This window comes from Psammomys obesus, unplaced genomic scaffold, assembly GCF_907164565.1.
Source record: "Psammomys obesus unplaced genomic scaffold, mPsaObe1.curated_primary_1811, whole genome shotgun sequence".
Classification (NCBI taxonomy): domain Eukaryota; kingdom Metazoa; phylum Chordata; class Mammalia; order Rodentia; family Muridae; genus Psammomys; species Psammomys obesus.
In genome coordinates, this window is record NW_026592732.1 from 11,096,864 (window position 1) to 11,110,361 (window position 13,498).

General features: G+C 45.2%; 1 protein-coding gene across 1 annotated transcript in view; it reads right to left on the bottom strand.

The window, feature by feature from the left end:
- Positions 1-352: 352 nt before the first annotated feature.
- CUNH11orf97 (chromosome unknown C11orf97 homolog) overlaps positions 353-13,498 on the bottom strand; it is a 16,435-nt gene continuing 3,289 nt past the window's right edge. Inside the window, exons 2-4 of the mRNA XM_055615667.1 lie at positions 11,103-11,207; positions 3,527-3,652; positions 353-535 (exon numbers count right to left, since the gene is read on the bottom strand). Of these exons, the coding sequence (XP_055471642.1) occupies positions 531-535; positions 3,527-3,652; positions 11,103-11,207 (236 nt within the window). The 3' untranslated portion in view covers positions 353-530. The remainder of the gene's footprint in view (positions 536-3,526; positions 3,653-11,102; positions 11,208-13,498) is intronic.

The window sequence follows — 13,498 nt, forward strand, 5'->3', positions numbered from 1 at the left end:
AGATAGATAGATAGATAGATAGATAGATAGATAGATAGATAGATAGATAGATAGATAGATAGTAGATGGGGGGGTGAGAGAACACCTGGCTCCTTACCATTTAGCAAGGAAATGTAATCAGCAGGTATTGGGCATTCTGTTCTGTGTCACCCATGTCTCAATCACCCTCTATACCAAACAGGAAATGGGCTAGCCAATTACACTATAGGTTAAGTTTCAATTTTATAATGTTTAACTTGAAATGAAGAAAAGCTATGTCTTTGTTTGATACATTTAATAGAATAAGCTGAACAGAAACCTAACACACCACAACTGTGAAAACTAAAAAACAAGTATATTTTTCTTAGCATATATATATATATATATTCCCAATAGTATTTCATGACTTTGGATTGATTTATATATCAGTATTACAGACTAAACAACTTTCCCCCCCCATACATTTTAAGTTGAGAAACAAGCTTGGGTTTCTTCTATCTTTGGACATTAGAAGAATGAAAGTTCCATCTCTGTGGAAGGATGTGTCCATCTTATCCTAGAGTGAGAAAAAGAATATGTAAGCAAATGTGTTTTATTTGGGGAGATGATCTTTAATCCTAGCCACATTTCAATCTAACTTTGGAGTCATCTTGCTCATGGTAGCTCACTTGCAGAGCAGAATACGAAAGCCACACACTTCCTTATGACCCTGGAGCCACAGTTCAGCCTCTGAGCCCCCAGCTGCTGGAGCGTGGTTCTGGGTAGTGTCAGCATCACTCAGGTGATGGCTTGAAATAGCCTAGGACCCCAAATAAAGCAGAATCTGAGTTGTACTTCATGGGCATGGTCAAGCTTAGTGGTGGCTAAATGATTTTTCTTCTCCTTTGGGTTGTTGAAATGGTGGAGGATAAGGAAGTGATGAGAGCAAATGAATAAACCCAGTGGTATGAGGACAATCCATGCTGTGCAGTCACTAAATCAGGCAGAGAGAGACAGAGAGACAGAGACAGAGAGAGAGACAGAGAGAGACAGAGACAGAGAGAGAGACAGAGATACAGAGACAGAGAGAAATACAGAGACAGAGAGAGCAGAGGTTCATGAAACAGAAAACTCTTCAAAAGTGTGACAAGGTCCAGGATCCATTTAAAACCTATGCATGATTTTATAATTCAATAAAGAGGTTCCCTTACTCCCTGCATACCTTCTCTATTCTGTTCAGTATAGTAGAGAAACCTACACACTTCTGTGGAGAGAGAGCTGTGCTTAGCAGCAATAGATTCTTTGGCTCCTTCAGCTGTGGGTGGTTCTCATGACAAACTGTAATACTGAGCCACGGTGAGAGAGATACTGTCCTGCTCTTCATTGAGCTGGTGTGTGTGTGTGTGTGTGTGTGTGTGTGTGTGTGTGTGTGTGTGTGTGTGTGAGTAATGGAGGCCAGGGGTCAGTGTAAGTGCTTCTTGGTTGTCCCCACCTTATTCTTTCAGTCAGGGTCTCTCACTGACCTTGGGCTCATTGATTTGGCTAGGCTGGTTGGCCAGTGAGCTCCAGAGATCCTCCTGGCTTAGCCTATTCAGCTAGGGCCACAGGATAAATCAGGCTTACTAAAAGCACTGATTTCTCTATAGGTTGTAAATGTAAATGTCCTCACTCTCAGATTCTAATGTTTCCTTGCCACAGTCCTGGCATTTGTGCCTGGTTAGCCACAACCATGTGATTTGGCTGGCTCCACCCAATTCCCTAGCAGTGACCAGGATCTCTGTCATGATGGCCAGTGGTTAAGGTACACGCTTGGAAGCCAGATGGGCATAGGCTGGTAATTTCCACTACACGATCTCTCAGACCAGGATTCATAATGTCCTTCCTATCACCAAATTATCTTACCTGAAAGTGGAAAGATAACCATCGATCAGGTGGGCTACCCAGATGTGTAAAATGCTTGCTGCCCTGTCTTGCATGTGGTAAATAATGGCAACTGCTTTGTTATTCCCAGCCCATGCTCCATGGCTCCATGGCTCCATGGCTGAGTTCTGTTGTTTTATGTCCTTTGATTTGTGTGTCTATGCTTCGTGGCTGCATCATCCATATCTCGCAGGCCCATCCCCAGCCTCCTCTTCCGTGGTACTTGTGTTGTGCCCACTTGTTGCTTAGGGTCAGTAGACCCCGTTTCTGGGCTTTGAACATCCGAGCACCTCATAGCTGAGGGCATGGGCTCCCCAGATGGGCTGCCTGGGTTCAAAGTAAGCACCTGCATGCAACAGCTAAGTAGCACTGGGTAAATTCGTCAGCCTTTCTGTGCCTCGGTGTCCTCATCTGAAAAATGGATTGTGCCTATTCCTTGTGGCTGGTGTAATTCTTTTTTTTTTTTTTAATATTAGTTACAGTTTGTTAACTTTGTATCCCTGCTATATCCCGCTCCCTCTTTCCCTCCCAATCCCACCCTCCCACCCTCATCTCCTCCCTGCCCCTTTCCAAGTCCACTGATAGGGGAGAACCTCCTCTCCTTTCATCTGATACTGGTTTATCAGGTATCTTCAGGACTGGCTGCAAAGTCCTCCTCTGTGGCCTAGCAGGGCAGCTCCTCCCTCGGGGGGGGGGGTTGTAATTCTTAAATAGAATAATGTGTTAAGAATCTGAAACAATTAGTGCTTTCAGAATTTGCTGAGATGATTCATATCCTGGTTAAGAACACATATGCTGGGGCTGACTCAGTAATTAAGAGCATGTACTGCTCTATCAGAGGACCAAAGTCTAGACCCCAGCATCTACACCATAACATGCCCTTAACTCAAGTTCTGAAAGATCTAATCCTCTGACCTCTGTGGGCACTGAGCAAATACATACACATATTAACAAAAGTATCTTTGAAAAGAAAGAAAAGGGGAGAGGCGAGAGTGGGGACACCTATGCCTGGCTTCTGTGTGCTGCTGTTTTTCCACACAGATCCACCTCCCAGCTGCAAAGTGATGTTCAGGACTCGTGTACCAGTGTGTCCCTACATTGTCTGCACGTTGCTCTTAGGTCAAGACCTCTGTCTCCTTCCTACATCCTGCTAAAGATATTATGACAGACCCTGAGACAATAAGGAATGAGGAATGGCTCTTTCTAAGCTTTCGTTTTCTGAGGAGTACTCTCAACAAAGTGACCCATCTACCTAGAATAGGTGAAACTAAGGGATCCATGCTGAGTCCCTCCTTAATTCCCTCACCTCTCTTTTGTCACCCATTTAGAAGAAAGGAACGTACATGATTTCTCCCCCAGAGCCTGCCAAGTGCAAGAAACTCTTGTGTATTAGAAGTAAAGAGTCTAAGTCTAGGTATGAACTTCCCTGGTGTCTGTAGAAGTATGCTCCTTAGCCAAACTGTTTGAGTCCCACGACGACAAAGTAGACAAGTAAAATGTGACAGACAGAAGCAAGGGGGGCATCGGGGGTGGGGGTTGGGGTTGTTGGCCTTTGACTGGGGTTCTTAAGGGTGTGCCGCTTGTTTGTAAGCTGTGGAACCCCCTCAGGGTACCTGTGGGGGTGGGGTCAAGGGTGCAGGGGTCTTACTTCTCAGCCCTCCATGTCTTGAGTAGTACTTGGCTTGTGGGAGTGAACTGTTTCTGCTTTGCTGTCCTGGCATCATGCCTCCCACAGGGAGATTCCGTTTAATGCTCCAAATTCCATCCAAGGCCACTGTGAACATTTGAAAAACAAGACATCGATACTGAGTAGGGTATTTTCTTCCTAGTACAGAGTGTTTTACAAGTATTTTCCTTGGTGATCGTGTGCTTCCAGTTAATTGGGTAAAGGTTTATTTGACTTAAATGATCAAGCTCCACTAGGTCTTTGTCATCTATTTAATCTTTAATACATTTCATGCATTCGGCTACAGAATTAAAACACCATATGCTTTTATGTTTGCGTCTCTACAAAGACATGAAAAGTCAGTACAGTAAACATATGTTGAAAAACAAGAGGGTCAAGAATAAATAAAACAAATTCTGTATGTTATTTAGCTTTCCATATGATTCTAACTTAATTTCTTCAATAAGTGGACATATTTCCATGGATGAAAGGCCATTCAGAAGACTTAAGAGTCTCTTAAAAGCCATGAGCCAGGTGTGGCTTACTGTCGCCATGAAAGATCCATGACAAACTCACTGGATCCTGCTGTTCTGGTGCTAAACACATGGATAATGGTGTTTGCACTGGCAAATGGCAGGTCTGGAGTCTTGTAAAGGATGTCTGCACAGCAGCATGTCTAAGTGTCGCTAACGCTTTTTACCCAGAGCCCAACCATATTCTAACATCATCTCTTTAGGTATTTCTTTAACTTCAGTGCTAGTTAGTTTTATGTCAGTGTGACACAAGCTACTCCTTTGGAGGAGGAACCTCAATTGAGAAAATGTCGCACTAGGTTGGCCTGTGGGCAGGCCTGGGGGGCATTTTCTGGATTGATGATTAGATGAGGGAGGGCCCAGCTCACTGTGCGTGGTGCCAAACTTGAGCAGGTGGCTCTGGGGTGTATAAGAAAGCACGCTGAGCAAGCCAGGAAGCAGCATCCCTCCAAGGCATCTGCATCAGTTTCTGTCTTGACTTCCCCCCATGACGAAGTGTGACCTGAGAGTGATAACCCGAAATAAACCCTCTCCTCTCCAGGTTGCTTTGGTCATGGAGTTTATCACAGCAATAGCAACCCTGACTAAGCGACATTTTAATCACAAAGAAAAGCACAACCCATGCTGACTGAGTTAGTGAACTCAGTCAGCTGCTATGATGTGCTCTGATTCTGAGCATGTGATTTTTATCAGTGAATACTCTCAACAGACATAGGGCTTCCTACCCACCAGCAGTCTCACTGATGTTCTCATGATGCTCGGTCCCTCCCTAAAAGATTCCACAGCAAGCAATGCCCAGCCAAGAAGGAGCACAGTCCCCTGGCTCAGAGCAGAGTGGAGCTTCAGTCCCAGCCTTCCCATCACCAACTGTGAGACCCTGGGCAAATTGTTCTAAACCCACTGTATCTATTTCCTTGGATTTGAAATGGGGATAATACCATTATCTTCTGGGATGTGGATGGGATGCAGATGGAGCACTGTGTTTAATAAGTGGTTCACAAGGACAGCGATTTTACTGTCCAAGGGTGAACTCGGCCAAGCTCTCTCTCACCAGTTGAGAGGTGAGTAGCTGCCGCTGCCCATCAAAGATGAGTGTCATCCTTTTTCTAGGTCCTTCAGGGAAGGCTTCACAAACTCCTTCTGCCAAGATCCTACAAAATTGAAGCTGTTCATTGAATCTAACCTAAATCTTTGCCTCCCATTCAAGCCAGTCTCCTCTTCTGTCCTATCTAGAGAGACACAGGTCGCCTTCCTCTGAGAAGAGGCTTTCACATGCCATTGATCATAAGCATTTACCCCACAATTCCTGTGAAGACAGCCTGTGAGAGACCAATAAAATAGCTGTAGGTTTGCCCTGGACCATGGGAAGATGTACGAGGTAGAAAGCAGTTTAAGTTCTAGAGCAGGGCTCTGAAGACCTGGATAAGAGCTGCATCAAGCAACTTTGGCTATGCTCTTTCTGGTACAGTTACAGGAGTGCTAAAGGTTATAACTGAACAGGAAAACACTCAAAATATATGTGCAGATGCTAAGAAGTGTTAAAAACCTAAAAGCAAAATACAATTGTGTGTAAGTGTTTGCTGCTTTCAAAGAAGAAGATTGATATGGAAACTGTTAATAACACTGTTTATTTGATGTGCTGTTTGGGGTAAAGGAGTTACCAGAGCTGAGATACTGAAGTAGAACAAAAGAGGCACCGAAGTCCTCTGAGACAGCTGCTCTTTGGGGCAAGTGACCTCCCTGGGCTCTAGACATGTGCCTCTAAGCAGCAGGCAGAAGGACAAGGCAGGGCCAGCAAGGGCTCAGAGCTCGCATACCTGGCCAGGAAGGGGAAAGAGCAGTGGGCACAAAAGACTCAAATCCTGTCCTTGAACCTTCTAGAGATTCTCTTCTTTCCTTGCACCCATGACCATTTCTATTCAAAGACCTTTTTGTGTGGATTTTTATTCTAAATTTAAAAGTTACAAACCCATGCATGCTTCCCACCACCTAGAGATTCTAGCCAGTGCCTCAGGTTGATCTCACAGGGAAGTCAAACTTATCTTTTAAAATACGTTTTGTTTTGTTTTGTTTTGTTTTGTTTTCCTGCTTGGCTGTCTGTGGACTGGGCGATGGAGAGGGCTTGAAAGGCTGGTTTTGAGCCATGTTCCTATACTGCCCTGTGTAAACATGCTCATAGGTTTGACCAGGGGAAGGAAAACTTCAAGAGATTTTAATTTCTGCTCAGTGACTCATAGACTCTTGACCTTCCAGCTGGCATCTAATAATCCCCCTATACATTGTAGACACTCAGATGTGACAGTATTGGTTTTTGTTGTTGTTGTTGTTGTTTGGAGGGGATGGGCAAGTGCTCTATGACTGATGCCCAGCCCCCTTTCTGGGTTCTTTAAGACAAAGTCTAATATAACCCCAGCTTGGCCTCAAACCCTCTGTGTAGCCAAGGATGACTTTGAACTCTTGATTATCCCTACATCCACTTAAGTGTTTGAATTGCAGGTCTGGCCTGACATTTTAATGTTGACAACTAGTTCTGATAAAGTATCTACTATAGATAAAGTATCTACTATTTCCTATACACGTATAGGAAATATGTGTATTTGAAGGGTGAACTTGACATTTGGCCAATGTTTTGGAAAACTTGCTTCAAACTAAGCCTTACTAGATGATGGCTGCCTGGAGACGGAGGCATTTTTTGGAGTGACCCTGTCATTTGGTGGATACTGACGCAGGGGAAGGAGTAAACTGGCCAGGTGAGGTGGGGTCGGACGGGAGGAGTTTTTTCCTAGACTCACTGATCCTGAGTGCTTAAGGGACATCCAGGATAGAATCTGCCTAGAGACACAAATTTCAGGAGTGTCCTAGTGAGGTCACAGTGGAGGAACTCAGAGAGCACTAGTGGGACGAGATTAGAAGATGGTGGCTATCATCCTGGCCATCTTGAATATTGGGCAAGGTTGGTGACAAAGGGTTCTTAAGGAACAAAAGAAAAGGGTGTTCCAGGGAGAAAGGTAGGATAGTCTAGTTTCGTGGAAGTCTGGGGAAGAACCATCAGGCACATTAAACATTGAACTCTCGAGCCAGTGAAGAGTGGCTCAAACCCCATAGGGCTTGGCTCTATGTCACCAGACACCATCCTGAGTAGGAAGTCAATGGGGTTGGGGTCAGACTTAAATGTGGTGTCTGAGTCTGCTCCTTACTTTGTAATCCTAAATGGCCTAGAAATCTCTCAGAACCCCAGGGAGCAGGCGAGTGTGTGCGTGACTTATTCTGGAGTTTGCTTGTTTCAGTTTTTCTGTACTCCAGGTTGGCCTTGAACTTGTGATATAGCCATAGAAAACTTTCAACATCCTGATCCTCCTGCCTCTCCCTCCCAAGTGATGGAATTTAATTTAAAACAATGAAAAGACACTGTAGAGGTTTGAGTGTGGCCATGTGATCAGTCTTGTAGACCATTCTGGTTTCTGTGTAGAGAACAGACCTAGGAGGCCACAGAGGAAGCAGCTGAAAGCTCTGTTGCTGAGCTTGAGAGAGGAGAGATGGAGATGGTCAAGCGTCCAGCTGCGGAAGCTTAGGGCTCTTCCACACATGGAGTCAGCAAGCTTAGCTAGTGGTCTGGAATGGAGCCTGAGGACCTGACTTCTATATGTTGCCCTAATCACATAAATGGAATATGTGCTACTTCTTGACTTGAGGAAGACCCTTGAAGAGTGGGTTTTAAAAGGTCTGGGGGAAGAATTAGGGCTCTCTTTGGGATGGGCTAGCTTAGGGAGGTTGACCATGCAACCATTGGGAAGGCAGCTGTGCCCACCACCATACCACTAGTGCAAACAGACACCCATTTGGAAAGGCAAGTAGGCTCCGAGGTTTGAGGAGGGAAAGTAAAAGCTAGCGATAATGCATTTCGGAGTGATTAACATTACAGAGCCATATTTAATAAGGGGAGAGAAAGATCTGAATGCTGGATGTTTAATCCCAGTGTTTGGGAGGCAGGTGGGTCTGAGTTTGAGGCCAGCCTGGGCTACAAAGTTCCAGGACAGCCAGGGAGTTATAGAATGACCCTAACTCAAAAAAGGCGGGGAGGGGATGAGTTATCCATATTTTGGAGGTCAGGTAGCAGAGCAGAAGTAGGGAAGAAAAGGTGGCAAAGAGATAGGAGCAGAGCCAGGGAACTGGAGCATGATGGCCTTTAGGCCACATTGAAGCTTTCAGAGGGGAAAAGAAGATACCTCAGATACCACTGAGAACGTGACAGGGTAGGGAATCACAGCTTTGACTTTCAAGAGGAATGCTATTTGCAATCTGGATATGTTTCCAAACTTGAGGGGACCACAGTGTCACAACAGGGAAGAGAGAGGAACAAAGGATGCATAAAGACACAGAGGCAAGCTGCCACTCGCACTATCTCTTAGCATCTGCAGACAGCACTACTGCACACTTGAAAGCTGTAGGCAGAGTGTGCGTGTGATCACAGGCTGGATGCCATAGTGTGTCTTCTGGAAGAAGGAGCTGCAGCTTGCAGGGAGCCAAAGCTATCTACGGAAGCCAAAGCCAAAGCTATCTAGTGGAGACAAAGGTAGTTACTGAAGCCAAAGCCAAGAAGTAGAGAGCAAAGGTCATTTAGTGGAGACCTAAAGCTATGTAGTGAAAGAGTTATCTAGACCCTAAATCATGGGTGACAGATTGTGAGGACATCCTTTGTTAGAGCATCCGTAATATATCTTAAGAGAACATCCTTATGGTATCTTGCAGGTACAATAGTTAACCCATGAAAGCACTCTTCCTATTTCCTGCAGCAGCAGATTAACCTTCCCCCTTTTTTCTGCCTTCTCCCTATATAAGTTGGGTAAAAATTTCTAATAAACGGAAGCCTTGATCAGACAAACAGACTTGGCTTTCATTTCTTGCATCTCTTGTCCCTACCCCCCACCCCATTCCTTCCAATCTCTCCACCTTAGGAACCCCGTTGAAGCCCCGCAGGCCGGGGCATAGCAGCTGTCATCAGGTATTCAAAGAACAGTGTGTCCCCTGTTCTAATGGTCTAATGGCTGGGTAAGAGCTGCCCGGACTGCAGCTAGGCAGGAGGAGTTTACCACTCTCTCTGGATACTAGTTATCTATTCTGGAGGAGCCCTTTAAAGCACAAGCTAATTTAGAATGAGAGTTTTCTAGGCGAAATGGTACCTTTGTGCGCCCTCTGGTGGATTTTATAAAAAATGCAGCCCAGGTAGCTGCATACTAAGTGACTATTTGAAAATACTTAACAAAAATAGAACGTTTATTTCATATTCTCTCAGCCTGTCTCACAGTCAGATGCACTCAGTAAGAATTACACAACACTCATTTCCTCCTTATAGAAATGTTATTCCTCCTTATAGAACTTCTATGTGGTTCTTCAAAACAAGAAAGCTGAATCTAAACTATTATAATAATTTTGAAAAAAAGATGCTTAACCACCCAGAACATAGTGCACGTAGGTCATTCCACATCTATTCGCAGCATGTAGTGTACACTTGAGGCTTTTTTTTTTTTTTTGAAGATGCTGTGTGTCATTGGTGATGCAGTAAGGCCCCAAAGCAAACACCCATGGCTGCTTAGCAATGTGGAGTAGGCTGGAATCGGGATCATGTGACTTGCCGCTGTCAGCATCTCTTATCAGAAACCTCTAGGGGGCCTGGGTTCCACCTTCCCAGAACAGTCCCCCCCCTCCCCAAAGATGGCCAGTTCTCTGAAACACTGGAGTCCTGGGTTTGTTTCTCTTATTTATTTTATTTTTTAAATCAGTATTGTGTGTAGGCATGATGTTCGGGGGGGGGATGGGGTTGCATTGCTGTAGCATGAGGAGGAGGGCAGGGCTTTGTGAAGTCAGTCCTTTCTTTCCACCTTTACAAGGTGTGATGGTTAGTCCTGTCAATGTTACACAACCTAGACTCAACCTAGAGCGAGTCTCAGTGAGGGATTGTCAAAATCAGGTCAACCTGTGGCCATGTTGGTGGGGGATTGCCTTGATTGTGCTGATTGATGGGCAAAGACCCAGTCACACATTGGGCGGCAGCATCCCCTGGGCTTGGGGTCCTAGACTGAAATCAGAGTACAGAGGGCAAGCTCAGCAGTGGGCACACGTGTCTGCACTTTCTTTCTCTGCTTCTGACTGTGGCTGTGTCTAGCTGCTTCCTGCCTTGATGTCCCTGCCATGATGGACTGGGACCCGGAATTGTGAATTGAGTAATTGTGAATTCCACTGGAGTCGCTTTGGCAGGGTGTTGCACACCAGCAACATGGATGAAATTTAGGACGCGTAGGTTCCAGGGATTGAACTCAGGTCAATAGGCTTTCTGTCAGAGCAGGTACTTTACCCCATGAGCCATCTTGCTTACCTAGTTATTTCTTCTAGCAAAATTCAGGAGCCCAGCAGCATTGTAATGAAAGCCTGGTTATTTGAAAGCCGGGAAATATTCTCCTAGCGATCAGTTGCTGAAAAGAAATCACGGGTACGAAGGGCCAGTCATCTTAGACTGATGTCTGGAAGAAAGCATGGGCATCCTGAGAGCTATCAGTGCCCAGCTGTGCCACTCGGGTGCTGTGGTTTTGTTTGTTTTCTACGGGGTTTGTGGGTGATCTGACCTCAGTGGCTCACATCCTGCCAGAACGGCGGTTGGCGGGGAGGGTCTCTGTACTAGGAGCACCGATCACCTAGGAACTTGGTAGTCTAGACACCCAGGCTACACTGATAAATCTGAAGATGTTGCTGTGTGTCCCAGGAGTGGGAAACCGTTCTACTCACTATTAAATAGAAAGAACACCATCCTAAATTATGGACAGCAAAGCATGTATTGAAGATTTAGTTCATTTTCCTCTACATGTAGAGATATATTTGGACATAGGCAAAAAAAAAAAAAGTTCTAAGATTTCCTAGGAACTTGCTTCACTTGATGATTATCATTTCATTACAAATAAAATAATCATCCTGCCATCAAATAGACAATTTCACATTCACTTAGCAAACGTACTTCTTGTGGCTGAGGTTACCTGTGGGTGGGCTTTTCACGTGGCATTCATCCCTCTTGATAGAGAGTTCTTCTTCCAAAACCTCCTTGATTCTCTTATGGGGCTCACAGTATAAAAACGTCTTCCCTGGAAAGGCATTCACAATGGGTTTATCACTAAGTCTACTTGCCTTCTAGTCATTATTCCTATACAAATAACATTCCTTAAAAATGCCATGCCATTCCTTGGAAGTGGTGGATAGCCTGCCCTGTAGGCTCTCTCTTGAGATGATCTCTTTCACCACAACTTCTGGTTTCGGAGGATTTCATTCTTTCCCATAATTCCCAAGCATGCTGGGTAAACTCCAGGATTCTCTTTTAAGTATGGAGAGGAACTACATGAAATGTTCCCATTACCTTTGTGATCTTTAACTTATCAGTCAAGAGGGGCTCGGGGCTTCTGGTTTGCACTGTTTTGTGACAAGGTTTCCCCGTGTCCCTCCCGACTGTGTAGAGCTGAGACCTCCTTGCCTCAGCATCCTGCTGTGGAGATTCCAGACATGCCCTGTGCCCAGCAATGAGCTCTTATGAAAGACCTACTCTGTTTCTGACATCTGGCTTGGGGGTAAGGACAAAGTAAAAGGTAAGGCAGATCTGTGTCCAGATGTAGAATATAGCGTGTTTGTGAGTGTGTGCCTGTGTGTGTGTGTGTGCGTGTGTATGTGTGTGTGTGTGTATGTGTGTGTGTGTGTGTGCGTGGGTGTGTGAGTGTGTGTGTGTTAGTGTGTGTGTGTGAGTGTGTGTGTGTGTGAGTGTGTGAATGTGTGTGTGTGAGTGTGTGTTTGTGTGTGTGTGTGAGTGTGTGTGTTTGTGTGAGTGTGTGTGAGTTTGTGTGTGTGTGAGTTTGTGTGTGTGTGAGTGTGTGTGTGAGTGTGTGTGTGTGTGGTATGTACATGCTCCATGCGCATGTGGAGGTAAAAGGACACTCAGGTTTCAGTTCTCACCTCCCCCCTCGTCTGAGACAGTCTCTCTTCTCTCTTTGTTGTTTCAGTCTGCGTGCTCTGAAAACTTCCAGAAACTCTCCTATGCTATCCTCACCATCAGAGCATGGAACTGCAGGCAGATGCTACCCTGTCTAGCTTTAATGTGCTTTGGAGGTTTGAACTCAGATCCTCACGGTTGCAGAGCAAGCCTCCCAGCCTCACCTCAGCATCTTTAGCTTTCATTTGAAAAGATTACAAGGGACAATGCATCAGTTTAGAGTGCTGACTCATCAGTTCAGAGTGCTTGCTGTTCCTTTAGAATTTTGTTTCTAGCACCCACAGGGTGGCTCGCAGCAGCCTGGATCTCCAGCTCCAGTGGCTCCAACACCCTCCTCTGGCCTCAGTGGCCACCCATATAGATGGACACATGGAAACACACACACACACAATTAATAAATAACAAAATAATTCTTAAACTAGAGATTAAGGCCATAGACGTTAACCACAGGGAAGACTTAGGCCCTTTTCCTCTAAGGCTGGCCCCGTCTCTCAATGCTGCTCCAGCCCAGGACTGCCTTTGCTCTTAGTGCCTTGCTGTACTCTTTCTGTTCTTCCCAGGGAACAGAACCCCAAGAGGAGAAAAGCGCTGCAGGCTTCCTGGCCTGGGTCATGTCTTTAGACTCAACTTCCTGTTGGCTTCTCCATGCTCTGTCTCCTGCTCCCAGCACTCTCCTCTGCTGCTACCTTTGCATCATCCCTGACCAGGCTTTCTCCTGAGCTTTTGCCTCAGTAAACGCCACTCACATTTTTTTCCCACTGTGTCACTTTTTTTTTTTTTTAATTTTTATTAGTTACAGTTTACTCACTTGGTATCCCACCTCTAGCTCCCCACCCCTCCCTTCCCAATCCTTCTCTTCCTCCCTCTTCTTCACCCATGCCCCTCTGATTGGGGAGGTCCTCTTCCCCTTCCATCTGACCCTAGCCTGACCCAGTCTTATCAGGAGTGGCTGCATTGTCTTCCTCTGTGGCTAGGTAAGGCTGCACCCCCCTGAGTGGGAGGTAATCAAAGAGTAGTTCATGTCAGAGACAGTCCCTGTTCCCATTACTATGGAACCTACTTGGACCCTGTACCACTCACATTTTAACTGTCAGCTTTAAAATTCCTTGGGGAAGATTTTTCTGGTTCTGCAACCTGAACTGTTTTTTTTTTTTTTTTTTTTTTTTTGCCTGTTAACCTTTCTTTCTCTTTTGTTTCATTTATTGGTTTCATTTGCATATTTGCATACAATTAATTGCATAACTGTTGGTTTAATATCTGCTTTTTATTAAAGCAGAAATCAGTTCATAAAGGCAAAATCTTTCTGTTCTACCTACTGGAATATTAGAATGGAGTGTGGCGTAAGAGAAGGACAGCGGACATATGCTCAAGAGAGGGACAGCAGACATATGCTCAAGA